Source organism: Sorex fumeus, unplaced genomic scaffold, assembly GCF_029834395.1.
Source record: "Sorex fumeus unplaced genomic scaffold, SorFum_2.1 ptg000063l, whole genome shotgun sequence".
NCBI classification, from domain to species: Eukaryota; Metazoa; Chordata; class Mammalia; order Eulipotyphla; family Soricidae; genus Sorex; species Sorex fumeus.
This window is the reverse complement of record NW_026606120.1, coordinates 4,361,728-4,389,714: the sequence shown is the minus strand read 5'-3', so window position 1 is coordinate 4,389,714 and position 27,987 is coordinate 4,361,728. Positions and strand designations below refer to the sequence as shown.

The following is a 27,987-nucleotide window of genomic DNA, read 5'->3' as shown; positions in this document are numbered from 1 at the left end:
TGTCGCCCCTGAACCCTGTCACTTTCTGCATCCGCAGGGCAGCTGGGCCATGGCCTCCTCAGGAGCGACTGTACTGGGCAGGACGCCGCAGGGCACCGACCCCCGGGCCGCCTCTGCTAGCTTACCCAGCCCGGCGGCCCCAGGGCCGGGCTCCAGGGTGGCAGAGGAGGATGAGGAAGAGGAGCCAGCTGCGGAGGTCTCTGAGGCAGGGATGGAGGGATCCGGGCTGGAAGCTGGAGAGAAGGAGTTGATTGGAATCTATGACAATTAGAATAAGGGGCCAGAGTGATAGTACAGCGGGTAGGACGTTTGTCTTGTCCGCGGTTGGTCCAGGTACCCCGAGCACCACCAGGAGAAAGTCCTGAGTGCAGTCAGGAAAACCTCTGAGCATCGGCGGGTGTGACCCCCAAAACAACTGTAGCACTGTAGCACTGTCCTCCCCTTGGTTCATCGATTTGCTCAAGTGGGCACCAGTAATGTCTCCATTGTGAGGCTTGTTACTGTTTTTGGCATACCGAATATGCCATGGGGAGCTTGCCAGGCTCTGTCGTGTGGGTGTGATACTCTCCGTAGCTTGCTGGGCTCTCCAAGAGGGACGGAAGAATTGAACCCTGGTAGGATGCGTGCAAGGCACATGCCCTACACGCTGTGTTATCCCTCCAGCCCCCCAAAATAAGAACAAATACAAATTTAAAAAAAGAAAGAAAGTTAGAATAAAAGGGGATGGAAAATGACAGCAAATAAACTTCACGCTGCCTCTGCTTCACATTTACTGAATAGGGGGTGATGTCTTATTGAGAGATAGGGAGGTGCGGGAGGGAGAATATCTGGAAGTTCTTGGGGTCACCCTTGGGTCTGTGTTCAGGAGTACAATTCCAGGGATCTAACCAGGATCCGGGTGGCACCATGCAAAGCAAGTACCTTACCCCTGTGCCATCTCTCTCTGGTCCCATCTAAGAGGTTTGATAAATTCCAATCAGGAGCAGGAATGTTAGTACAGCAGGTAAGGTGTTTGCCTTCCATGCTTCCAACCTGGGTTCCACCCCAAGCACCTGATATATTTCCCCTGAGCACCACCAGGAGTGATCCCTGACCACCGCTGGGTGTGCCCCCCAAACAAAACAAAAACAAAATTTAAAAAAAGTAATTTTAATTAAATAATCCAGGCACAAATATGCACTTAAGAGTAGCTCTAATATTGATTTTCAGCAGAGATAGTAGTGGTAAACTGGTAAGGCATTTTCCTTGCATGCCCCCTGCACTGCACAAGGTTCTGCCACTTTCACCCCCAGTGTTGTCAGGAGTGATCCCTGAGAACAGAGCCAGGAGTAAGTGCTAAGCACTGTAAGTTGTGGCCTGAAAACTAAGCAGAAAAACCTCCAACATGGGATTAGAGTGATAGTATAGTGGGTAGAATAGTGTGTCTTGCATGTGGCCAACATGTGGCTGACCCGTGTTCTATCACCAGTATCCCAAATGGTCCTCCAAACAAAACAAATAAAAACTTCTAATGAATACTGGTTTCCCTATTCACTGGACAGATCCATCTGTGTGTGCTGTGGAATTCGGGATTCCTGGGCATGGCCTATTATGACACTAGTGACTCCATTATCCACTTCATGCCAGATGCCCCAGACCAAGAGAGCCTCAAACTTCTCCAGAAAGGTGAGATCAGATCTGGAAGTAGATTTCACTCATACATTCTTACCTGACTAAATCAGTTTTATTTTTTGATTCCCAGAGAATTTCTCTGTTGTGTTTAGGAATTTATTTGATCATTTAGCAAGTATTTATGATATGTTTACATTATGACAGGGACAGTCATGTGTATCCTCCAGGGTGTTACTAGTATAGTGATATTAGTATAGTGATAATCCCTGGGGAACCTCTTTGTCTTCCACTTTTCTCTAGTCTTTTGATAAATTTCTTTTTCAAATTTTATCCTTAAACTTTATTTTTTTTAAATTTTTAAATTTTATTTATTTTTTTTTTCTTTTTGGGTCACACCTGGCGATGCACAGGGGTTACTTCTGGCTCTGCACTCAGGAGTTACTCCTGGCGGTGCTCAGGGGACCATATGGGATGTTGGGAATCGAACCCGGGTCGGCCGCGTGCAAGGCAAACGCCCTACCGGCTGTGCTATCTCTCCAGCCCCTATCCTTAAACTTTAGGACCATAATTTCCAATATGATTAATGATAGTTTCATGCAGACAATTTTCCAACACCACACCTCCCCACCTCAACCTATACCCCCTATTATCTACTTCCACACTTTCCCTACCATGGCAAACTCAGTTCTATTGACCAGTTCTTTGTTTTCTTAAATTTCATGCTTGACTCCTATTTGTGCTCCCAATATGTGTGAAACACTCCCTACTCTTAGAGGGAGGAAATAAGTTTCATGGGGTGGGACAGCAGATGATAACAAGGGTTCCTTCTTACTCAGTGAATAAGTATTATTTAATTCATTTGATCTACATTTTCCTCCAAGTTCTAGAAGAAATCAATCCTCGATCCATTGTTACCAGTGCCAAACAGGATGAGAGTATGACTCAGTTTCTGGGAAAGCTTGGTAAGCTCTGAGTAAGACTGACAGTGAAAATGCGGAAGGAGTAAAGTATAGAAGATTTTATGAGATGAAAGGCCGTTGAAGGGAGCTAGAAACGGAAAGCCAAAGTTGATGTTTTAAAAAGAAAATTTTATTTGCCACATCCAGCTGTGATTAGGGCTTACTCCTGGTTCTGCACTCAGGGACTACTCCTGCAGACCTTGAGGGAATGTGTGGGGTTCTGGGGATTGAACCTGGGCTGGAAGTGTGTAAGGCAAGCACCCTACCTGCTGTACTATTGCTCTGGCCCCAAGAAGCCAAGATTGGGTGATAGAGTAAGTGGAACATACAGACTGATGGTTCTTTCTTTACCTTCTTCACAGCTTCCCAGAAAAATGAAGTGCCTAAGGAACCTGAAATTGTATTTTTGCCCAGTGTGGATTTTGGTATTTCCTTTATTTTGCTTGGCCCAGTCCCTATCCTAGTTTCCCCACCTTTTCTCCAAATTACCCACATCATTAGTGGTCTTCCCTTTAGCCTTATATGTTTATTTTATTCTAGCTCTAAGATCAGCTTCTCAGGGGCCAGAGAGATAGTATAGTAGGTGAGCCCTTACCCTGCACATGGCTGATCTGGGTTCACTTCCTGAATCCCATATGGTCCCCCCAAGAACTTCCAGGAGTGATTCCTGAGTGCAGAGCCAGGGGTGACCCCTGAGCATTGGTGGGTGTGGCCCCCCCACAAGAACAACAATAAAAAAAATCATCTTCTCCCAAATCTCTGCTATCTCCTATGTAATTGTAATAGCCTACAACTAATGTAAAAGTAAAACCCTCCACTTCAGATTCTAGAGGGATGAGGGCCTTCCTTGAGAAGGATGGCATTTTTTTTTTTTTTACTTTTTGGGTCACACCCAGTGATGCTCAGGGGTTACTCCTGGCTCTGTACTCAGGAATTTCTCCTGGCAGTGCTTGGGGGACCATATGGGATGCCGGGGATCGAACCCAGGTCGCCACGTGCAAGGCAAACGCCCTATCTGCTGTGCTATCGCTCCGGCCCAAGGGTGGCATTTTTGGACTGTTTTTTTTTTTTTTTTTTTTTAGAGTTTTCTCTGTTAATCCAAAAATCACTTCTATAGTTTTCCAAAATTACAGGAAGGGACCTGGGAGATAGATTAAAGGAATGCAGGACCCTGTGTTTGAACACTATGTCATGGCCAGAGAGAGTGCAGGGGGTAGGATATTTGCTTTGCTTGCATTCAGCTGACCTGGGTTCGACTCCTGGCACCCCATATAGTTCCCCAAGCACTGCCAGGAGTAATTCCTAAGTGCAGAGCCAGGGGTAACCCCTGAACATCACCAGGTGTGACCCAAAAATCCAAAAAAAAAAAAAAGGGAAAAAAGAACACTGTGCCACGAGTAGCTCCCACCCCTCAAAAAGGACAGCCACCCCTCAAAAAGGACAGGATGATTTTCCTATCTTTATTCAATGTTATTCATGTTATTATTGTCTTTTTGTTGGTGATGGTTTATTTTCTTGTATCTGAAGAAAGAGTTCCAAAAAGTTCACTATAGCAGCATAAGAATTGACTCAAAAATGTAGTTGTTCTAGATATTTGTTTCTCTTTAGTAGTGTTTATGGTGTGATTCCAGTTACTTTGTCTTTTTTTGGGTGAGGGGCACATCTGGCAATGATCAGGGCTTACTCCTCATTCTGCAGTCAGAAATCACTCTGGCAATGCTTGGGGGACCATAATGGGATGCCAGGGATTGAACCCAGGTCAGCCAGGTGCAAGACAAGAGACCTACCTTCTCTACTGTCTCTCCAGCCCATTACTCTTTCTTTTAGAAGGGACCACAGACAGTGCAGTTCCCCAGACCATACCCAGTAGTGCTTGCAGGATCTCGCAATATCAAGGATCAAACTCGGGACTCCTGCACACAAGCATGTGCTTCAGCTATGTGAATTATCTCCATATATCTTAGTCTGAGTGTTTGTAATCTTTCTCAGGTTTACCCTCAGCCAAATAACTTTGATTCAATTTATTTATTTAGGACTTCCCAACCAGTGCACAGGGAGCCCAGAGGTACTCAGTCTGGCTGCGTAGGCCTTAGTGGGTTGTTTTTTTTTTTTCAATTTTTTGTAAAAGTGTTTTGGTTTTTGGGCCACACCTGGAAATGCTCAGGGCTTAATTCTGACTTTGCACTTAGGAATTACTTCTGGCAGTGCTCAGGAGACCAAAGCCAGGTCTGCCGCATGCAAGGCAAATGCCCTATTTGCTGTACTATCACTCCAGCCCCTGATGGTTCCGTGCTCTGGCCCTTGGGCTCAGTAGCGCTGGACTGCATGCAGTGGTGCTCAGGGAGTCATGTGGTGCCATAGGTCTCACTGGGGCCCTAGTGGACATAAACATGTGCTGTAGCCCTGAAGCTATCTTCCTAGCTCTTGCCAAACAACTTTAAGTATATGATAAAGATAATTAAGGATTCTCTATGAATAATTTATTTTATTTTTGGTTTGGGACCTCAGCCAGTGTTGCTCAGGGAACTATGGGGGTGCTGGAGATTGAATCTCTTGTATGCAAAGCATGCACTCCAGCACTTTGAGCTATCGCTAAGGCCTGAACATATGGTTCTTTTTTTTTCAGCTTTCCACCAGTGACTTTGTATGCTTGACAAGTCACATATCTTTTGCTTCTACTTGCTCATTCTTAAAATGGGATGAAGAATTGAAATATAAAATCTTTCCCCTCATACCTCCCCATAATAGGTCTAGAGATAAGTAAACAGCGCCTTCTTTCTGGAAACTACTCCTTCATTCCAGACTCCATGACAGCCACTGAGAAAATTATCTTTCTCTCTTCCATCATTCCTTTTGACTGCCTCCTCACGGTGAGATGGGGCCTGGGAGATAAGGGCTGGGATGCAGAAGGTTGTGAAAAGACTCAAGTCCTATAACGCTAGAGTTGAGTCCTGGGAGGTAGTAGCTCAATCCTGAAATGGATAGTTTTCCCTATCAAATGATTATGTCCAGCTTTCAGCACATTATGATTTATTCCATCTCCACTACTGATCCTTTCTAGGTTCGAGCACTTGGAGGATTACTCAAATTCCTGGGTCGAAGAAGAGTTGGGGTTGAACTGGAAGACTATAACGTCAGCGTTCCCATCTTAGGCTTTAAGAAATTTGTATTGTAGGTGATTTTCTCTGACCTCAATAAGATGCGCTTAAGGTCTAAAAAGTGCAGGGTGCTGGAGTGATAGCACAGCTGGGAGCAATAGTACAAGGTTGTTGCCTTGCACATAGCCAATCTGACTTCAATCCCTGGCATCCTAGATGGTCCTCAGAGCACTGCCAGGAGTGATTTCTGAGTGCAGAGCTAGGAGTTAACTTAAGTATCACTGGCATGATCCAAAAAACAACAATAAAGTAAGACAGGGAGAAAGTAAAGAGGAGGGCTGTGACCTATTGGATAAAGTGAGTGAGGGCTTACCTTTTAAAACTATGGGGTCTTAGTTCCACAAAAAATATTTAAGTTTTGTTCAAAATAAATATTTAATTTATAATCAGTAATGTTTGCTACTTTGTGTACCTATTTTATATACTTGTATATCTAGAGTCACGCAAAACTTTCTCAGAAAAAGAGATTACAAGTGAAAAAATTGTAAGAAGCCCTGCTATAGAACACATAAGGATCATCAGAACTCTGAGGAAAAGATAGTAGTATCTCAGGAGGGGAAAACTATAAAATTAGCTCAGATCTTCATACCCCCAGCCACCTTTCTTTCTACTTGTTTTATGTTTTCAGGACCCACTTGGTGAGCATAGATCAAGACACTTACAGGTAAGGAAATGGAGGCAAGCTAATATCTCTGTGGAGAGAGGATAAGTTTAATGCTCTAATAAGCTTAAAAAGGACTAAGATGAAATCCCAGGGTTGTTGTTGTTGTTGTTTAATCTTGGGGACATTTAAGATCTTTGTTTTGGGGTGTTTTTTTATTATATGTTTGGTTTTGGGCCATACTCACCTGTGCTGGAAGCTACTTCTGGCTCTGGGTTTAGGGTTACTTTCAGTGGTATTCAGGGGACGATGCAGTGCTAGAGATTGAACATGGGCCTCCTGCATGCAAGGCATGTGCTCAAGCTCTCAAATTATCCCTCTGGCCCCACTGGAAATGATGTTTTATGAGAAAGCTCCCTTTTGGTCCTAGGGGCACCGCTGTTCAGGATCCATTCCATACTAGGATTAAACTTGGAGCTCCCACATGCAAACCTTACACTCAGTCCTTTGAATCATCTCCCAGCCCTAAGACTTTCTAAAGGAAAGGAAAGAATGTGGAAAAGGGGATAAAGGAGGAAATGCACAAAAGCCTTCTCCTCTAAAGGAACAAAACTGAGGCAACGAGAAACGTGGGACAAAGAGAAACGCGGGACAAACCTTACCTTAAGACTTGAAGCAGGAGTTCTGGTGAAGAGTCTTGTGCTGGAATGTGTTATGCTTGAAATCCTATCACTAACAGTATGTAAACCATAGTGCTTAAAATCAAAAACAAAAAAAAGTCTTGAAGTCAGGGACCAGAGAGTAAGTGCTCTCTGGTTTATAAAGTGTTTGCCTTATATGTTACTGATCCCAGTTCCATCCCCAGCACTGCTGGTCCCCTGAGCACTACCAGGTATAGTCCAATCCCTATCCTCAAAACAGACTTGATGTTTAGGGGGTATTTCCATTTTCTTAACTAGCTTTAAAAATCTAAGTTATGGGCTGGAGAGAGAGTATAGTGGAGAAAACTCTTACAATGCATCTAGCTGACCAAGGTTCAATTCCCAGTACCCCAGATAGTTCCCTGAGTACCACTAGGAATGATCCCTGAGCACAGAGCCAGGAGTTAAATCCTGAGCACAACCAAAATAAAACAATAAATTAAAATTCAGTTTATTTCAAAATTTTCTACTTCCCAACAGTGTTCTACAGATATTTAAGAGTGAGTCTCACCCATCAGTGTACAAAGTAGCAACTGGATTAAAGGAGGGGCTCAGTCTCTTTGGTATGTGTACCCTGTCTTTTATCCCACACTCAAAAGTCTGCCAGAAAAACTACTGTCTCCAGTGATGAGTCCTAGATCCTATCTTCCTACTTTACTTCTCTTTCCAGAAATCTCTTCTGATTTCTTTCTTTTTCTTTTTTTGGGGACAGGGGGAATAGGGATGGAGGTGGAAGAGTGGGCATTTGGGGGTCACACCCAGCTATGCTCAGGGCTTACTCCTGGCTGTGAGCTCAGGGATTATTTCTAATGGTGCTTGGAGGACCACGTGCAGTTCTGGAGAACAAACCTGGCCTGGACACATGCAGGGCAAGCACCTTGCCTGTTGTAGTATCTCTCTGGCTTTGATTCCTTTCTCTCCCCTCTCTTGCCCCTCTCCCTTCCTTCTATTCCCTCCCTCCCTCCTTCTCTCCTTCCTTCCTTCCTTCCTTCCTTCCTTCCTTCCTTCCTTCCTTTCTTCCTTCCTTCCCCCTTCTCTCTCTCTCTCTTTCTTTCTCTCTCTCTTTCTTTCTCTCTTTCTTTCTTTCTTTCTTTCTTTCTTTCTTTCTTTCTTTCTTTCTTTCTTTCTTTCTTTCTTTCCCTTGGAGGTTACTCCCTGTGGTGCTGGAGTACCACAAATGCCAGGGTCAAACCTAGGTCTTCTGCATGTAAGATTCCAGACCATTGAACTAATCTCTGGCCCAAATCCAGCTTTCTTAGCCTCTTTCTAACTATAGGAGTTTGGGTGTTTCCCTATACTCTGTAGTAATCCAGGATCATTTGCCTATCATCTCTTTATTAATTTTACGTTATTGCTTGGTTTTGTACTAATATTTCTCCAGAGCCTGTGTAGGGACTTTGGAAGAGTCTGTTAGAGAAAAGAGATACATAATTGTACAACAGCTCATATTTGATTTGTATAGTTTTTATCAGTTGTCTTTGGCTCTAGGGTGTATTATAGATATTGTCCCAAGTATGCATGTAGCTTCACTATATATATCTTCATAGGTTATGTCTAAAGTTTACATGTGTGCTAGCTCTAACTCCATCTGCTCTATATATTTTTTTCTGGCTTAATGCTCCTATGCACCCATCCCTTACCCTAATTAAGTCCATGTAAGATAATACTGACTCAGACTTGGGACCAGGTGCTGATGATGGCTACCTTTGTCTGGTTAACAACCTCACGCCATCCTGTTCAGCACCCAAACCTCTGGCCCAGATGACTCAGTTTAGAGAGAGCCATACATTCCTCTCCCTGTTCTTACCTTGTACCAAGCTCACTCTCTGCTTCTGCTCCCCACAGGAATCCTCAACAGATGCCGCTGTAAGTGGGGTGAGAAGTTGCTCAGGTGAGTGTGTCTCACATCTATATTACAAGAGACTCCATGCAGTAAAAACAACTGCCCTGCCTAGATATGTGGCTCAAGTGGTAGAGCACATACCTTGTTTGTACAAGGTCCTAGGTTCTATTCCTAGTACTACATTTTTCCTCTCCTGACATACACTAGCACTGTCAGATATGGCCCTTACATCTGGGGTAAAGGTAAAGGTAAAGGCCCTCCCGTTGATCGTCGATTTGCTCGAGCGGGCCCAGTAATGTCTCCATTGGAGACTTTGTTGTTACTGTGTCTGGCATATCGAATACTCTCGGTAGCTTGCCAGGCTCTCCAAGAGGGGTGGAGGAATCGAACTCGGGTTGGCCATGTTGGCCGCTTGTAAGGCGAATGCCCTTCCTGCTGTGCTATCGCTCCAACCCCTACATCTGGGGAGAAAATTAATATTTTTCTCTTTCCCCCTTTTTTCTTTTCTTTTCCTTTTCTCTTTCCATTTTCCTTCCTTCATTCTGTTGTTTGTTCCGTCCTTCCCTCCTTCCTTCCTTCTACTTCTTTCCTTTCCTTTTCTTCCCTCCCTCCCTCCCTTCCTTCCTACCTCCCTTCCTTCCTGTGCTCAGGACTTTCTCCTGGTTCAGTGCTCAGGGATCTCTCATGGTGGGCCTCAAGGATCTTCTGAACCAGGTCATCTGTGTTGAAAGCAAACACCTTACCACTGTACTGTCTCTCCAACCCCACAATAATTTTTTTTAAATAACCTAATTGTCCTTCCCTGAACGATACTTATATATATACTTAATCTTTTCAACTCACAAGATAGCAAGTAAAGGTAAAAGGTAAAGGCCCTCCCGTTGATCATCGATTTGCTCGAGCGGGCCCAGTAACATCTCCATTGGAGACTTTGTTGTTACTGTGTCTGGCGTTTGCCTTGCACGCAGCCAACATGGCCGACCCGAGTTCGATTCCTCCGCCCCTCTCGGAGAGCCCGGCAAGCTACCGAGAGTATTCGATATGCTAAGATAGCAAGTATTATCTTCATTTTACATTGTCAGCACGTATTTATACATACCTAATCTTGTACACATGTAATCAACAAAAACACAAGCACAGAACACAGTACATGTGGCAGTATTTTCAATGATAAAAAGCACATTTGAATTTGAACTATTCTTTGGTGACTTTAACTTTGTGTTTCTAGTTTTGAGCTCTATATATGGATTAGTAATTACATATCACTGTCACTGAAATTTACACAGGCAGCTCAAATTCAGTGCCAGAACAATGTACACTGGACCTGTTCTTGCATTCTGTTTTCAGGTTAATAGCATTGCTGGCAAAACAACCTCTCACGCTCTGAACTTTGGGTTGATGCTTTCCCCTCACCCCCTCTTTCAATTATTCACTAGACCTATTGATTCTCCCCTGAAATGTCTTTCTCAGTAGGCCTTTTCCTTCTTTATACTACTTTAACTCTGGCTATCATCATTTCTTTTTTTTTTTTCATTTTGTGTCACACCCGGAGATGCATAGGGGTTACTCCTGGCTCTGCACTCAGAAATTACTCCTGGCGGTGCTCAGGGGGCCATATGGAATGCTGGGAATCAAACCTGGGTCATCTGTGTGCAAGGCAAACATTCCTACCCACTGTGTTATTGCTCCAGCCTGGCTATCATCATTTCTAACTGGGAACATTGCAGTTGTCTCAGATTGGTTTCTCTGCCTCTAAACACTTATTTTTTTCTAATCTCATTCCACTTTTTAAAAAAGTCTAGGGGCTAGAGTGATAGCACAGTGGGTAGAGCATTTGCCTTGCATGCAGCCAACCTGGGTTCAATTCCCAGCATCCCATATGGTCCCCCGAGCACCGCCAGGAATAATTTCTGAGTGCATGAGCCAGGTGTAACCCCTGTGCATCACCGGGTATGACCCCAAAAAGAAAAAAAATCTAAACTTTTAAAAGACAAAGTAAACCGGGGCTGGAGAGACAGCACAGCGGGTAGGGCGTTTGCCTTGCACGCGACTGACCTGGGTTCGATTCCCAGCATCCCATATGGTCCCCTGAGCACCGCCAGGAGTAACTCCTGAGTGCAGAGCCAGGAGTAACCCCGTGCATTGCCAGGTATGACCCAAAAAGCAAAAAAAAAAAAAAAAAAGATAAAATAAACCTTAGAAGGTTTTCAAATTACCCATGATGAAGATTTGCATTTTCTAATATGCATACTTTAATTGTAATGGTGTTCAGAGCCTAAATTTTAATTAATTGAGGCTTCTCTTCTAAACCTTTCCTAAATCATTATTATTTAATTTTCTATTTATTAATTTTTTTAGTTTTAAGGTTTTCCACTCCTTTCAGAGAGCCTGGCAAGTTGCCAAGAGTATCTTGCCCGCCCGGCAAAGCCTGGCATGCTACCGTGATGCATTCGATATGCCAAAACACAGTAACAACAAATCTCACAAAGGAATGGAAGGACAGTGCTAATAGTGCTAACAGTTTTAAGGTTTAAGTGGTGGTTAGTGGGCTATTCTTTTGTTTTATCTGTTTTGTTTTGGGACTCTACCTGGCAGAGCTCAGGACTTACTTTGGACTTTGTGCTCAGGAATAACTCCTGGTGTGGCTTGGGAAACAGTATGTGATCCTGGGCTCACTCTACTATCCTACTTTCTCTCCGGTCCCATTGGGCTACTCTTAGCCCTGTACTAGTAATAGACTCCCAAGGGCTCTGCCAGAGGGTCTCTCTCAGTGGTGCTCAGGGGATCATGTGGTGTCAGGCACTGAACACAGACCTCTCTTATGTAAAACATGCAATCAGCCTGTTGAGCTATCGCTTTGGCCCTTATTTTATATACATATATAATTATTTTTTAAATTCCCTCCTACCCTTTATCATTGTTGATGCTGTTGCAATAATCTGGAATTGCACATGTGCCTGGCTATCGTAAACACTTATTTTTAGCTGTAATACTCTCCAGGGGTCTCACATCAGGTCATGTTGTTGCATACTCAGTCACAGTGCCCACTAAGGTTTGTGCCCTTTTAGTTGCAGAGCTTGCACATGTGCTTCTGGAGAATCACACTTTTTATATTTTTTTTGGTTTTTAGGGTCACATCTGGTGATGCTCAGGAGTTACTCTTGGCTCTGCCCCAGGAATTACTCTTAGTGGTGCTTGGGAGACCATATGGGATACTGGGGACCAAATCCAGGTTGGCCGCATGCAAGGCAAACACCCTACCCGCTATATTATCACTCCAGCTGTGGGGATCTCATTTTTACTTGAGGCACATAGGTTTTGGTTGTGGTATTTGCTGGGGTTGCTACAGTGTTTACACAGACTGAAAATTACTTGCAGCACAGGGGATCACAAGCAGCTTAGCTGCCAGGATCACAGTTGGTACATGGTGGAACACCATGGATTTGAACTTTTGACCATAGACTTATAAGGCTCAAGTCCTTTAAAGTCATTTGCCATCACTGAAACACATAATGCATGAATCTATGCTTTCATGTACCAGGGCCTGTAAAGCTTTCATAGGTATTGATAAGGAGATTGATGATGCCTTCTCTTCTCATGTATTCATATAGGGCTTTTTTGTATTTTCTAGTTGTAATATCCCTTCAGGATGTAAATAATAGTCAGTAAATCTGCTGGCCCCAGTAGATATAAACTCTGGGAGCCATTCCCGTTAGTGCCTCACACATAACTTTGTATACAGCTCAATACACAAATATAGGCATACTGGTTACATTACCTTTGCAAACTCAGAGCAGAAAACTTAGCTAAACTGCAGGTGCACAGTTCTTTCCCCATATCTGTTTTATGATGTGTGTAATTTGGAGGTTAATTTAAGATAGTCTCTGAGGTCATCTCTAGATAATTTGTGGGGTGATATAATTACCTACATATTTTCCAGGACTTCAGTTGCAAGTCTTTAATATCAAACAAGGATGAAAGGGAAGAAACTCTCGTGAATAAGGGAACTGAGTTAAAGATGAAGATGGAATAGAGTTTCCCTGGATAGGAACTAGCAGGGCACAAAATCATAATCTAAATGATGAACAAAAGACCTAGCTCTTCTAGACAGAGCACCAGGGTCACTGAATGTCATAATATGTCATAAAGAAAGGGCACTGTTCATACAACCTGAATCGTGAATTTACGGCCCACCTGTACAGCAGGTTCTTGGCTATTTTTGTTTTGCTTTTTGTTTTTTACCATGCTGGGCTACTCTCACAGGTTACTCCTGGCTCTTCACTCAGGAATCACTCCTAGTGGTGCCTGGGAGACCATATGGGATGTCAGGGATCGAACTCTGTTTGACTTCATGCAAGGCAAATGCCCTACCTTCTGTACTATTTCTCCAGCCACTATGAAAGTGGATTATTTTTTTAGGGGGGGAGGTCATACCTGGCCATGCTCAGGGGTTACTCCTGGATCTGCACTCAAGAATTACCCCTGGCAGAGTGCCCTGCCACAGAGGCAGGGTGGGATGAGGGGATGGGAGGTGGGAGGGATACTGGGATTAGTGGTGGTGGAGAATGGGCACTGGTGGAGGGATGGGTATTTGATCATTGTATAACTGAAACCCAAGCACAAAAATTTGTAATTTACAACTGTACCTCATGGTGTTTCACTAATAAAAATTTAAAAAAATAATTACCCCTGGCAGTGCTCAGAGGACCAGATGGATTGCCAGGGATCAAACCTGGATTGGCCGCATGTAAGGCAAACAACTTACTCTCTGTACTATTGCTCCAGCCCCAATGTACAGTGGATTCTTGAATAAATTTTTTTTTCTGTTTTTTATTTTAGGCCACACCAGGTAGTGCTCAGGGCCACATGTAAGGCAAGCACCCTGCCCAATGTACTCTACCTCTGGCCTTTAAACCTTTAAACTATTTTCTTTTTGGTCACAGAACTTACTCCTGGCTTAGTACTCAGGGGGCTGGAGCAATAGCACAGCGGTAGGGCGTTTGCCTTGCACGCAGTCAATGTGGACGACCGGAATTCAATTCCTCTGCCCCTCTCGGAGAGCCCGGCAAGCTACCGAGAGTATCTCGCCCGCACAGCAGAGCCTGGCAAGCTCCCCGTGACGTATCCGATATGCCAAACACAGTAACAACAAAGTCTCCAATGAAGACGTTACTGGGCCCGCTTGAGCAAATCAATGAACAACGGGAGGGCCTTTACCTTTACCTTTTAGTACTCAGGAAACACTTCTGGTGGTGCTCAGTGTCCCAAGGCAAGCTCTTTCTTTTACCTGGTATCTATCACTTCAGCCCCATCTAGCCTTTAAATTTCTTTTGTTAAAAAATATTTTGTGATAATGTAGAACAAAAACAGCAATGGAAGAACAAAAACAGCAATCCCATTGAGGTTGAAAAAAAATATGAAGTTATTCCAGGACCTGGTTTTGTTATTTATTTTGCTTAAAGTTGCAGTTTTCAAAAGTCATCAACAATGTTAAGTGAATGTTTATTATACTTCTTGCTAGCATTACGATTGTTTTTGGTTTGATGGTCACCCCGTATGTTGCTCAGGTGATACACTTGACTCAGTGCTTGGAAATTGCTACTGGTGGTGCTTGGAGGACCACACAGTGTCAGAGATCAAACCCAGACCTCTGAATGCAAAGCATATGCTCAGTCTGTTGCACTGTCCCTTCAGCCCATTAGCAGTATGACTTTGGATAGCTTACTTATCTTTTAAGTGAATAATTTACTTAGTTATAAAAGTAAAGAGTTTCACTTGACTATGATCCTAGTAGTAGATGAGTCAGATTCCTAGGTATTTCCAAGGAACTCAGGTTGGGATCCATGGATATAACTCAAAGGGCTGAAGTGCATACAGGAAACCCAGGTTCAATCCCAAGGTCTACACGGTCCCCTCTGAGTGTTCCCCTCATCCTGTCATATGTGGTTTTTTAAAATTATTATCTGTTTTATTTAAACTGACTTGTTTTATTTATTTTGGGCCACACCTGGCAATGCAGTTCTTGACTTTGCCAGGAATCACTTAGGAATCACTCCTGGTGATGTTCAGGGGACCATATGGGATGCCAGGAATCAAACCGAGGTTGGCTGCATGCAAGGCAAATGCCTTACCTGCTGTATTATTGCTCTGGACACTAAAATTACTTGCATGTTTGAATTTTTGTTTGTTTGTTTGTTTGTTTGTTTTTCTTTTTGGGTCACACCTGACAATGCTCAGGGGTTACTCTTAGCTCTGCACTGAGTAATTACTCCTGGCGATACTCAGCGGACCATATGGGATGCTGGGGATAGAACCTGGGCCGGCTGGGTGCAAGGCAAACACCCTCCCCACTGTATTATTGCTCCAGCTCTAAACCGATTTGTTTTAATATAGAAAATAATACTTAAAGAATCTCACAATCTTCACAGACATATGTAAATTGTGCCATTCAGAAGTAGACAAACACATTTTTATTTTGTTTTGTTTCACTTTGTTTTGGGGCCACACCCAGCAGTGTTCAGTGACTACTCCTGGCTCTGTGTTTGATGGTTACTGTGGTCGGAGTACCATATGATGCCAGGGATAGAACTCAGGTCTCACCCTTACAAAATATTCATTGTATGTATTCAGCATATTGAGATATCTCTCTAATCCCATTTTTGCATACTAAATTATTTATTTATTGGTTTTTGGGGCCTCTCTATTTCTCTGACCCTTATACTAATTTAATTTATTAGGAAATACCACAGTACACAAAATACTAAAATAGTGTTATAAATATCTGTGCTTACATCTGTGAGTTTAAAAATAAATATTATTATTGGGCCAGAGAGATAGTGCAGTGGATAAGGAGCTTGCCTTGCATATTTCTAACCCAAGTTGGAATTCAGCCACCATATATTGTCCCCAGATTCCCAGATCCTCATGAGGAGTGATGCCTGAGCACAGAACCAGTTGAGGAAGGAAGAAAGGAAAGGAGGGAGGAGGGAGGAAGAGAGAAATTTTCCCAATTTTTAATTTTCTACAGAGATGATTATTGTCGTGAATTGAGGTTATATCATTCAACCTGGGATATTTGATTCTGTAAATGTATCATTCACAGAATACATTCACAGAACTCAAAGACACATTTCTGTGCTTTACAACCAGACACACTTTTATAGCTAAATAAAAGTTCTGACTCATTCTCTCCTACTCAAACACAGAAAGCACTAGAATGTTGGCATATAAATTCCTCAACACACTGCTTTCCCTCTAAATATTGACAAGCTCTATCACATAACCACATGGAATAACACATGGTCATATCCATCAAAACCAAGATATAAAGTAATGCTCACATCCAGAGATTTTCTGCACTTTCCAATCCAGATATATGTTACCACAATGCCCGGGCATCTCCAATTATACGTTTTTCACAAGTTGAAATAAAGACAATGGTGGGAACAAATGTAACTTCTGGTCCCCCTCCAACCCTCATTTCCAGGCTATGGTTCACACGTCCTACTCAGGATCTGGTGGAATTAAATTCCCGTCTGGATGTCATTCAGTTTTTCCTGATACCCCAGAATCTGGAAATGGCTAAGACGCTACATCGTTTGCTGGGTCACATCAAGAATGTACCTGTAAGCCCAGGGAGGTGGGTAGGGAGGCAGGAAGGAGGTTGAGGACCAATACTAGATGGGCATTAGGCTTTTTGAGGGTCCTTATGGTGGGATAGTGAGAACAATGGTTATCTCCTTCTGGCTATAGCTTATTCTGAAACGCATGAAGTTGTCCCACACCAAGGTCAGCGACTGGCATGTACTCTATAAGGTAAGGCCTCCCTTCTTAAATCCCAGACATCTAGATTAAGCTTATTAGTTTATATATCATATACTCTGTCCCTTTGTACTCTGGTCATTCTATCAAATCCTGTCCTAACGCTCTATTTTAAAACTCGTTGTGGCAGAAAATTTCAAAATAATTTAGAGATAATAATATAGTGATAGATACCCCCAGTGTCTACCATGAAATTCCCAATGCTAGGATTCATGTCAATCTTGTTTCATGTCTCTCTTCTTTCCATGCTACCTTTCTGAGTTAATTTTAAGCAATTCACAACCATCATATCATTTTGCCCATTAATATTTCAGTATGATTTCTAAAAGAAAATAACTTCTGTTTTGCTTTGTTTTGTTTTGCTTGGGCTGCCAGCAGTGTTCAGGGGCCCAGGGAACACTCCAGTGACACTTGGCTAACTGGGTCTGACAGTAAATTGCTTGGGCCAATGATGCATGCTACTCAGGCCCAGCAATGCTGGGGGCCACTGGAGGCACACTTGGAGGTGCTTGGGGGTGACCGTGCAGTGCTGTAAAGAAAACTTCCTTGTGCAGGCCAGGCATGAGTTCTTGACTCAGCCTCTAAATAAAAATTGCTATTGATTTTATTTTCTTTTGATTTCACATTAGTGGTATTCAGGGATCCCTCCTGGGTGCTTAGGGAAACATATGTGGTGCCTGGAATTGAACCCATATGCAAGGCAAGCTCCCTGTCTGCTGTACTTTTTCTCCAGCCCCCTTCCTTCCTTGATTCCTTCCTTCCTTGATTCCTTCCTTCCTTCCTTCCTTCCTTCCTTCCTTCCTTCCTTCCTTCCTTCCTTCCTCTTTTTCTTTCTCTCCTCCCTCCCTCCCTCCCTGCCTTCCTCCTTCCTTCCTTCCTTCCTTCCTTCCTTCCTTCCTCTCTTTCTCTCCTCCCCCCTCCCTCCCTCCCTCCCTCCTTCCTTCCTTCCTTCCTTCCTTCCTTCCTTCCTTCCTTCCTTCCTCTCTTTCTCTCCTCCTTTCCTCCTTCCTTCCCTCCCTCCCTCCCTCCCTTCCTTCCTTCCTTCCTTCCTTCCTTCCTTCCTTCCTTCCTTCCTTCCTCCCATCCTCCCTCCCTTCCACCCACCCTTCCTCCCTCCCTCCTTCCTTCCCTTCCTCCCTGCCTTCCCCCTTCCTTCCTCTCTTTCTTTCCTCCCTCCCTCCTTCCTTCCTTCCCTCCCTCCCTGCCTTCCCCCTTCCTTCCTTCCATCCTTCCTTCCTTCCTCTCTTTCTTTCTCTCCTCCCTCCTTCCATCCTTCCTTCCATCCTTCCCTCCCTCCCTCCCTCCCTCCCTCCTTCCTTCCTTCCATCCTTCCTTCCTCTCTTTCTTTCCTCCCTCCCTCCTTCCCTCCCTCCCTCCCTCCCTTCCTTCCTTCCTCTCTTTCTTTCCTCCCTCCCTCCTTCCCTCCCTCCCTCCCTTCCTTCCTTCCTTCCTTCCTTCCTTCCTTCCTTCCTTCCTTCTTTCCTTCCTCTCTTTCTTTCTCTCCTCCCTCCCTCCCTCCCTCCCTCCCTCCCTCCCTCCCTCCCTTCCCCCTTCCTTCCTACCTTTCTTCCTATTTCCTTCCTTCCTTCCTTCCTTCCTTCCTTCCTTCCTCTCTTTCTCTTCTCCCTTCCTTTCTCTCCTCTCCTTCCTTTCTCTCCTCTCCTCTCCTCTCTTCTCCTTCCTTCCTTCCTTCCTTCCTTCCTTCCTTCCTTCCTTCTTTCTTTCTTTCTTTCTTTCTTTCTTCCTCTCCTTGGGGGTCCATACCCAGCAGTGCTCAGGGCTTACTCCTGGTTTTGTGTTCAGGGAACCATATTGGGTGCTGGATATTGAACCTGCGTTGGTGCGTTTGAGGCAAACACCCAACCCACTGTACTATATCTCCAGCCCCTCAACACAATTTAATTAAATATCTAATTTTTGCATTTGCAATAATATATTAAAACTATTTAAAAATTAACAGTTTGTTTAATTAGGATCCAAATATGTCCAGTAGAGGCCAGAGAGCTAGTATAAGCATGTAGAGTGCTTGCTTTGTGTGCAGCTGACCTGGGATTGATCAGAGTATCCCATATGGTACCCTGAGCCCCACCAGAACCAATTCCTGGTGACTGCAGAGCCAGGCTGCCAAGAGTGGTCCCAAAACCAAAACAAAACACCAACCCCCCCAAATATTGAATATATATATACATATGTATATATATATGTGTGTGTATATATATATTCCATCACTCTTCGAGTTTCTCTCCATTATGGGTTTCTTCTCTCATTTTTGTTCTACTCCTGAAAATTATTTGTGACAGAAATTAATTTACTTGCCCTATAGAGTTAGCTTGGATTTTTTGTTGATTACATTCCCTATGTGTTTTTTACATATTTCTACCAGGATTTCTAAAAATTAATAGTTGAAAAATTAATAGTTGATTTTTTTTCTTTTTTTGGGTCACACCTGGCAATACACAGGGGTTACTTGTGGCTCATGCACTCAGGAATTACTCTGGCGGTGGTCAGGGGACCATATGGGATGCTGGGAATTGAACCCAGGTTGACTGCGTGCAAGGCAAACGCCCTAACTGCTGTGCTATCGCTCCAGCCCCAATAGTTGAATTTTTTGAGGTAAGGTTGAGCACACCTGTCAGTGCTCAGAACTTACTCCTGGCTCTGAATTCAGCGATCACTCTTGCAGGCTTATGGGACCATATTGGATGCCAGCAATTAAGTGCTAATCCATCACATTAAGGGCAAACTGCCTATCCACTGTTCTGTCCCTCCTTTTGTGGTATTAGTAGTCTTATATTTAACCTAAGCCCATTAGATCGTTAGGGATTGTAAAATATTGTCATTTTAATTCTGCCCTTTTCCCATGTACCAGCCAGAACCATCTGTAAAAATTTTTTTTCTTCCTATTTGTTTTTAGGTTACCTAGTAATAGAGATCATATCATAGAAAATTGCTTGATTTTTTTCTCCCTTCTTCCTTATTTGCGAGTTATTAGATTAGTAAATTAGTTTCCTAATATAAAACAAAACAGCAAATGAGTTGTTTTGGTATTATTACAAATTCATAGGTTTGTACATGTATTTCAACCAACTGTAATTTATTTATTTAAAATTTATTTTGGTTTGTGGACCACACCTCACAATCCTCAGGGGTTACTCTTGGCTCTGCACTCAGGAATCACTCTTGACATTGCTTGGAGAACCATATGGGATGCCAGAAATGAAACCCAGATTGGCTGAGTGCAAGGCAAGCACCATACCCTGTCTGTCTCTCTAGTCCCAACCAATTGTATTTAAAAATCTTTACACATGTTCAAATTATTCCATATAGGCCCCATGGGACTTATTTTATACTAGCTTTAGAAAGGGGCTAGAGATATAGTACAATATCTAAGGCATTTGCTCTGCATGCACTCAACCTGGGTTCAATCCCCAACCTGCACCACCTCAACCTCGGGTCGGTCCCCTGAGCACCATCAGAAGTGATCACTGTGCACAGAGTCAGGAGTAAACTCTTGAGTATCGCTGGGTGCGACACCCAAAAAACAAACAAGCAAAAGAAATTTGCTGTAGAGTCCTTTAAATATAATTCTTATCATCATAGTTCTTTTTTCCCCGAGGTTGGAGAGATAGTACCATGAGTAAGGTGCTTGCCTAGAACACTACCTCTTTGTACCTCTTTATATATGCCTCTTTGTAACTCTTTGTATATAATTCTTTTTTTCTTTTTTTTCTTTTTGGGTCACACCCCATGATGCTCAGGGGTTACTCCTGGCGCCACACTCAGGAATTACTGCTGCTGGTACATGGGGGACCATATGGGATGCTGGGGATCAAACCCCAGTTGGTTGCATGCAAGGCAAACAACCTACCCACTGTAGTATTGCGCCAGCCCATATATATACCTCTTTGTACATCAGGTTTCTTGTCTGTAAAGCAGAGAGAATTATAGTCCCTATATGGGAGAACCATTTTGAGGACAGAATGAAATTAGAGCATGTAAAAGTTTAGAATATTGCTGGTATATAGTAAGCACAGAATGACTATGAGTTTATTCTTTTTTTTTTTTTTGAGTTTATTCTTACTTCTATTCACTGACCCAAGTTCTTACCTTCACCCAGTACACTCTTCATCCATTTTGAGTAACTCTGTTCAAACCCAGGTCACCCAGCAGTGCTCAGGTGCTATGCCTTGCTCTGTGTCTAGGACTGACCCCTAGTGGTGCTCAGGGGACCATGTACAGTGCTGGGGATAGAATTAGCTGCATGTGGGGTGATTGCCTTAACTCCTATACTATCTCTCTGCCCCTAACGTTGTCTTTTTTTTGCTTTTTGGGTCATACCCAGCAATGCACAGGGGTTACTCCTGACTCTGCACTCAGGAATTACTCCTGGCAGTGCTTGGGGGACCATATGGGATGCTGGGAATTGAATCTGGGTCGGCCACGTAAAAGGCAAATGCCCTACCCTCTGTGCTATTGCTCTAGCCCCAACACTTAACATTTTCTTTGGGACCAGGGAAAGAGCTCTAAAGGAGTGCATGCTTTGCTTGTGGGACTCCTGTCACTGGAGCTGCCTCTGAGCACTGCAACAAAAGTAGCACCCCACCACATCCCTGGGTGTGGTCCCAAATATGCAAAAGGAAAGAATCTTTTAATTTTTTTCATTTTTTTATTAAAAGTCCATTTTTTACAAAGTTACTCATGGTGGGTTTTAGACATTCTATGTTCTATCACCAGTCCCACCAGTGTCTTCTTCCCTCCCCACTCCATCTCCAGCTGGCCATCTTGGCAGGCATGTTTTTAAGTTCAGTTGTTAAAGTTTAGATTTCTGTTTTCAGTGTTCCTGACTCTATGGTTTGGATATTTAGATATAACATTCCTCAATACTATTGATTTACTTGAATCCCCTTTAGCCCTGCTCCCCGTTGCTTCTGTCTTTTCTTCTCTATTGATTTTTTTCCTTCTCTATCCTTCTCCTCCCCATACTCTGGGGAAAGCATTTTTTTTTCTGTTGTTCCCTGTTGAGCTCTGATTTTCTTCCCACCCCTCCATCTCAGCCTGTGCTGGTTGTGGACCACCTTCCTCTGTTCATTTCTCCTAGACTGTGTACAGTGCCCTGGGTTTGAGGGATGCCTGCCGTTCCCTGCCTCAGTCCATCCAGCTCTTTCAGGACATTACTCTAGAGTTCTCAGATGACTTGCACCACATTGCCAGCCTCATTGGAAAGGTGGTGAGTGGATGGAAAGAAGCAGAGCCTCTGGGCATCTAAAGGAGATGTAAGGTTGGAAAATGAAGGACTGAACCCTGGACAATGTGGAGTAGAAGATGGGGAAACATGGGAGACTTTGGGGCTGGCTGAATGACTAAAGAAAGGAATCGAATGACTAAAGAATGAAGTCTATAGTTAGAGGAGGTGGAGAAAGATGAGGAAAGGAGGTGGGGGGAAAAACCTAGATGTGATTAGAGTTAGTCAAAGCAGCTACTGACAGGGCCCATATAGAGGTGCCGGGTGAATAAGAAACTGGAATTCTCTATTCCTCAGGTGGACTTTCAGGGCAGTCTTGCTGAGAATCGCTTCACAGTTCTCCCCAACATAGATCCTGACATTGATGAGAGTAAGTGTTGGGTGTGGTCCACCCAGTGATGAGGTACCATCCTCAGTAGGTGGCCTCTGCACCTGATGATTATCCTGAAAACTCACTCATGTCTCCTCTCCCCTTAGAGAAACGAAGGCTGATGGGACTTCCCAGTTTTCTCACTGAGGTTGCTCGGAAGGAACTGGAGAATCTGGACTCACGCATTCCTTCTTGCAGTGTCATTTACATCCCTCTGGTGAGAGAGCATTGTGACTTAGGTCTTTTTTGCAGGGGCATACTTGGCAGTGCTCAGGGCTTACTCCTATGCTCAGTGATCAGTTGGGGGGCTATATAGGGTGATCAAATACAGGTTGGCCATGTGTAATTCAAGCACCCGACTCATTGTACTAAAAAACCCTCTAACCCCTGAGGTTTTCTTTCTGAATGTAGTTGTATTGGTTTTTAGCTTCATCTGGTGTGCTCAAGGGCTAATCCTGACTTTTTGCTTGGGAGTTACTCAGGAGACCATGAGGTAGCAGGGATTGAACTTGGGCTTCAGCATGAAAAGCATGTGCTTAGCCTTTTGAGCTATCTCTCTGACCTTGTCACTGAGGTCTTACAGGGGACATATTAAGTTGTAAAGGACTAATTGGTACCTAAGAAATTTCAGGTAATTCTGGAATACAAACTTCTTTTGGTAAATTTCAACCCTTTTGGTGGACACTAAATTTCTTGAGGGAGCAAAGGTGCCCATAATATTACACTTTGCTTTATTTCCTCTTTACTCATTACAGATTGGCTTCCTTCTTTCTATTCCCCGTTTACCTTCCATGGTAGAGACCAGTGACTTTGAGATTGAGGGTCTGGACTTCATGGTAAGTAGTAGGGTGATGAATCAGAAGCAGAGGGCCTTGTCTCATTAACGCTGCCCAATATGAGACCTCTCTTTTGCAGCTGGGTCTTTGCCAACTCTGTGACAAAGGGAAAATAAGTGTGGGGGGCTGGTAAGGTGGGAGAGATTAAGGATCAAAGAATGAAAAGCTTTGAACTCTGTCCCTAGTTTCTCTCGGAGGAGAAGCTGCACTATCGTAGTACTCGAACCAAGGAGCTGGATGCATTGCTAGGGGACCTACACTGTGACATCCGGGGTGAGACGTGAAAAACTGGAAGGAAATGGGCAGTTTGGAGATGATTCTTACAAACTCCATTTCTTCCTGCTCTGTTCTTCACTCTATCTCTGCTTCCTCTTGAAATATCTTGGGTACCTTAGACTGTATCTGCATGTCTGCTTCCAGGTCCCTCTGGTAATTTCATTGTTGCTTCCCCACTTTTCCCTAGACCTAACTCCAGATCTTCCTTCTTCATCCTTCCCAGACCAGGAGACCCTGTTGATGTATCAACTGCAGTGTCAGGTGCTGGCACGGGCAACTGCCTTGACCCGGGTGTTGGACCTTGCCTCCCGCCTGGATGTCCTGCTGGCTCTTGCCAGTGCTGCACGGGATTATGGATACTCAAGGCCCTGCTATAACCCCCGACAATTGGGGGTACGAATCCAGAATGGCAGGTGAGAACAGGAATAAGTGGAGGGATAAGCACAAGAGGCCCAAAGGCTCAGTATTCTAGGGTGTTCCTCATCTGGCAACCTGCATAGTGTCTTTCCACTCACTGCAGACATCCTCTGATGGAACTCTGTGCTCGGACCTTTGTGCCCAACTCCACAGAATGCAGTGGAGACAAAGGCAGGATCAAAGTCATTACTGGACCCAACTCTTCAGGAAAGAGCATATACCTCAAACAGGTAGGACAATCTCTGTAAATTGAGCCTCTACAGATTGGGTGTCCATCATCTCTGTCTCCCACCTCTGCCTGCTAACCTAAGTCCCTACAGTTCTCTTACTTTGTTCTAAACCTGCCTGTTATGAAAAGATCATAACTGGGATCAAAGAGATAGCACAGTTGTAAGGCATCTGCCTTGCATGTGGCTGAGCCAGGTTTGATCCCTGTACCATATATGGTCTCCCAAGCCTTCCAGGGGTGATCTCTGAGCACAAAGCCAGGAGTAAGCCCAGAGCACAGGTGGGTATGAAGGAAGGGAGGGAGGGGGACAGGAATGAAACAGAAGGAAAGAAAAGAAAGAAAGAAAGAAATAACGAAAGAAAGAAAGAAAGAAAGAAAGAAAGAAAGAAAGAAGAAAGATCATAACCTATACTCCTCAATTCCCAATTCTCAGTTCCATTCTCAACTCTCAACTTAAGGGAGAGAACTTCCATGCTTTAATAGATTTTGAATATCTCTGAATTTCCTTTTCCCTCCACTGAATGCCATGTCATCCCTGTGTCTCCATCTTTCCTCAATGATTCTTGTGTGGGTGTGTGTGGTACTGGGCTCAAATTTGGGCCTTCACACATATGAGTTATATACTCTATTGAGGAACTACATCCCTAACCCTGTCTTTACTATCTTCAAAGTATGCAGAAGAAGCTATGATCTCCTCTTAAACTATGTCTATCTTTCTTTGATCTATCATGTACCCCTTAGTTTGGCCCCATCTTTACTTTTGTCCATACAATCAGATCTTTATGCCATGTCTTCTCCCATATCTAGGTAGGCTTGATCACATTCATGGCCCTGGTGGGCAGCTTTGTGCCAGCAGAGGAAGCCGAAATTGGGGCCATAGATGCCATCTTCACCCGAATTCACAGCTGCGAATCTATCTCCCTTGGCCTTTCCACCTTCATGATCGATCTCAACCAGGTCAAGGAGAGCAAAGGGAGGTGGGGGGCTGGGAGAAGGGTGATGGCAATTATCTGAATAACGATAATAACAGGATAGTATTCCCTCTGCTCCATGCCCTCTCCAGGGACAGTGAGCATCCTGTTCAGAAAACAAGAGACTTAAAAATATTATAAGCCTTTTTTAGTCCTTTGTCTTGTGTGACACACTGTTGGCAATGTTATTTTTTGTTTGTTTGTTTTTTGTTTTTGCTTTTTGGATCACACCTGGCAATGCTCAGAGGCTAAATCCTGGCTTTGCACTCAGGAATCACTCCTGGCAGTGCTCCGGGGACCATATGGGATGCTGGGAATCAAACCCGCATCGGCCGTGTGCACACCCTACCTGCTGTGCTATTGCTCCAGCCCCACTGTTGGCAATGTTAAAGGAACAAAATCTATGACTCTTTATTAAAGAATTACAGCCCAGTAGAGTGGAAACATATAAGCAGTTTCATTTATAGGCCAATTGTGGTCAGCACATCCCGGGTCTCAAATGCTAATAAATTCTTGTCTTGTTTTTCTGGTGCCCAGCAGATGGCAAAAGCTGTGAACAATGCCACTGAACAGTCTCTAGTCCTTATTGATGAATTTGGAAAGGGAACCAACACGGTGAGGTGGGGGATGGGGACTTTCGAGGAACTGAAAGGGGAGCATACAAGGTGAAGGAACATGAGGGTGAGGCTGGAGTCTAGAAAAGAAGAGGGGAGTGGGGACAGGAAATAAACTACTAGATGGGGGAAAGGCAAGGTAGGAGTTGGGGGGACACATAAGGTGCCAACAGTATTGAATTCAACCTTGTCCTCTGCACAGGTGGATGGACTTGCGCTTCTAGCTGCTGTGCTCAAATATTGGCTCGCACTTGGACCCACATGTCCCCACATCTTTGTGGCCACTAACTTTCTGAGCCTCATTCAGCTACAGCTGCTGCCACAGGGACCTCCTGTGCATTATTTGGTGAGGAAACCAATCTGACTCCCTAGGAGTCCTGCAGCTAAGTTTTTTTCAGTACTGGGAACTGGTTCTTCCATGGAATCAAGGTCCATGTCTCCCTTCCTCTTTTCATTTCCAAGGATTGGTCAAGGGTTTCGGAGCAGGAAGCTTCGTGATGACACCTTGTTCCCGTTTATTCTCTTTTAGACCATGGAGACCTGCAAGGATGGGAACGACCTTGTCTTCTTCTATCAGGTTTGCGAAGGTGTTGCCAGTGCCACCCATGCCTCGCACACAGCTGCCCAGGCCGGGCTTCCTAGCAAACTCATTGCTCGTGGCAAGGAGGTGATGAGATCTTGGTCACCCTACTTATCTTGGCTCCTTTCATTCACTGTCCCTTGTGAACCTGGGTTTCTGAACCAATAACTTTCTTTCTTGTTCTTCCTTTTAAAAAGATTTTTTTTTCAGTTTACACCCTGAGGTGCTTGGAGGCATACTACTGGATTGGTGCTCAGGGGACCATGTGGTACTGTGGCTTGAACCCAGGGCTCCCTCATGCAAAGCATGTGCTTCAGCCCTTCAACCTATCTCTCTGGCTCACTGTGGGATTTCTAACTCTTCTGTTTTCTCTTTTTGTATTTATATCCTGCTCAACTCCTCCTCTACCTGCCTTCTTATTCTTAGGTTTCAGAGTTTATCTGCAGTGGGAAACCCATTAATCCTGTCAAAGAATTGCTAAAAGAGAAGCAAATAGAAAAGTGAGTATGTGACTGAAGGTCTGGTTCTCTCTAATGTGTTCTTCAGTCTTTCTCCACCTTTCATGGACCCAGAGAGTCTCTGTGCCCTTCAGAAATTCATAACTGGGGCTGGAGCAATAACACAGTGGGTAGGGTGTTTGCCTTGCACGCGGCCAACACAGGCTTGATTCCCAGCATCCCATATGGTCCCCCGAGCACCACCAGGAGTAATTCCTGAGTGCAGAGCCAGGAGTAACCCCTGAGCATCGCTGGGTGTGACCCAAAAAGCAAAAAAAAAAAAAAAAAAGAAAGAAAGAAAAAAAACCATAATTTATTTTTAAATCCCTAAATTCTCATGGTCCCAGTTTCCTATGCAAAATTCTCTCCCTCATTACCCATTCTCCCAAAAATACTCCCATTCTCACTTCCCTCAGCTGCCAGACACTAGTAGATAAGTTTCTGAAGCTGGATTTGGAAGATCCCAACTTGGACCTGGACATGTTCATGAGTCAAGAAGTGATGTCTGCTGCCACCAATATCCTCTGAGACTCCTTCCTCCATCCCCCTGTCCTTCCAAAGACCCGGGTGCCCTTTTTGTTTCCATAGCTCCTTCAGACCCAGAGTCCTCAGTTTCCCTGGAAATTTTGTTTCATGTTAGGAATAAAGATTACTTTGGAAAAAATTATTCTTTCCTTAGACCAGCTAAAATAAAATAGGAAATGAAACACCAAGCAGGAAGCCACAGAGGGACCTGTTCTTTGCGGCATTGAAGTGACTTGAGAGGCTGGAACAATAGTACAGGGATTAAGGTGCTTACTTTGCATGCTTGATTGACCAGGATTGAGATCCAGCACTGCATGATCCCCCTGACCACTTCCAGGAATGACTCTGAGCACAGAGCTGGAAATAGTCCTTGAGCACTGCTGGATGCACCCTAAGCCACGACCCCTAATAATAACAATAATAATAATAATAATTAAAATAATGATTCTAGGTGCCATTGTGGAAATGGTTCACAAGGGCTTGAGTGCATGCTTTACCTGCAGGCCCTACTTTGATTCCCAGTTCCATATGGTTCCCCAAGCACCTCAGGGAACAACTCTTAGTACTGAGCAAGGAGAATCCCCTGAGCATCACAGGGTGCAACCCAAAAGCAAAGAAAAAAAATAGTTATTTGTTTGTAGGGAGACCCTCAGACTCTACCCAGGGGGACATTTTGTTTTTGTTTTAGAGCCACTACTTCCTTAAGTAGGAATACCCTACATTCAGCAGGAAGGGC

At 44.0% G+C, this 27,987-nt stretch overlaps 1 protein-coding gene across 2 annotated transcripts; it reads left to right on the top strand.

The window, feature by feature from the left end:
- The first annotated feature begins 1 nt into the window (after position 1).
- MSH5 (mutS homolog 5) lies at positions 2-27,378 on the top strand. Of its 2 annotated transcripts, none has more exons than XM_056127549.1 (24): positions 2-196; positions 1,542-1,665; positions 2,493-2,573; positions 2,933-2,995; positions 5,319-5,440; positions 5,632-5,741; positions 6,357-6,392; positions 7,511-7,593; positions 8,876-8,921; positions 16,360-16,498; positions 16,626-16,688; positions 21,793-21,921; positions 22,234-22,306; positions 22,414-22,523; positions 23,062-23,142; positions 23,328-23,415; positions 23,642-23,831; positions 23,939-24,065; positions 24,872-25,021; positions 25,576-25,650; positions 25,852-25,995; positions 26,179-26,316; positions 26,656-26,729; positions 27,143-27,378. In XM_056127549.1, exons 1-24 carry the CDS (start codon positions 50-52, stop codon positions 27,252-27,254), a joined length of 2,505 nt encoding a protein of 834 aa, XP_055983524.1. In that variant the 5' UTR covers positions 2-49; the 3' UTR covers positions 27,255-27,378. The 2 variants fall into 2 exon arrangements, with proteins under 2 accessions (XP_055983524.1, XP_055983525.1); XM_056127550.1 differs by having other exon boundaries at positions 25,573-25,650.
- Positions 27,379-27,987: the final 609 nt, after the last annotated feature.

Coding starts and splice junctions, on each gene's coding strand:
- MSH5 (XM_056127550.1), top strand. CDS start 50: ATGGCCTCCTCAGGAGCGACTGTACTGGGCAGGACGCCGCAGGGCACC. Junction 22,524..23,061: donor GTGTCATTTACATCCCTCTG/GTGAGAGAGCAT, acceptor TACTCATTACAG/ATTGGCTTCCTTCTTTCTAT. Junction 26,730..27,142: donor AAAGAGAAGCAAATAGAAAA/GTGAGTATGTGA, acceptor CACTTCCCTCAG/CTGCCAGACACTAGTAGATA.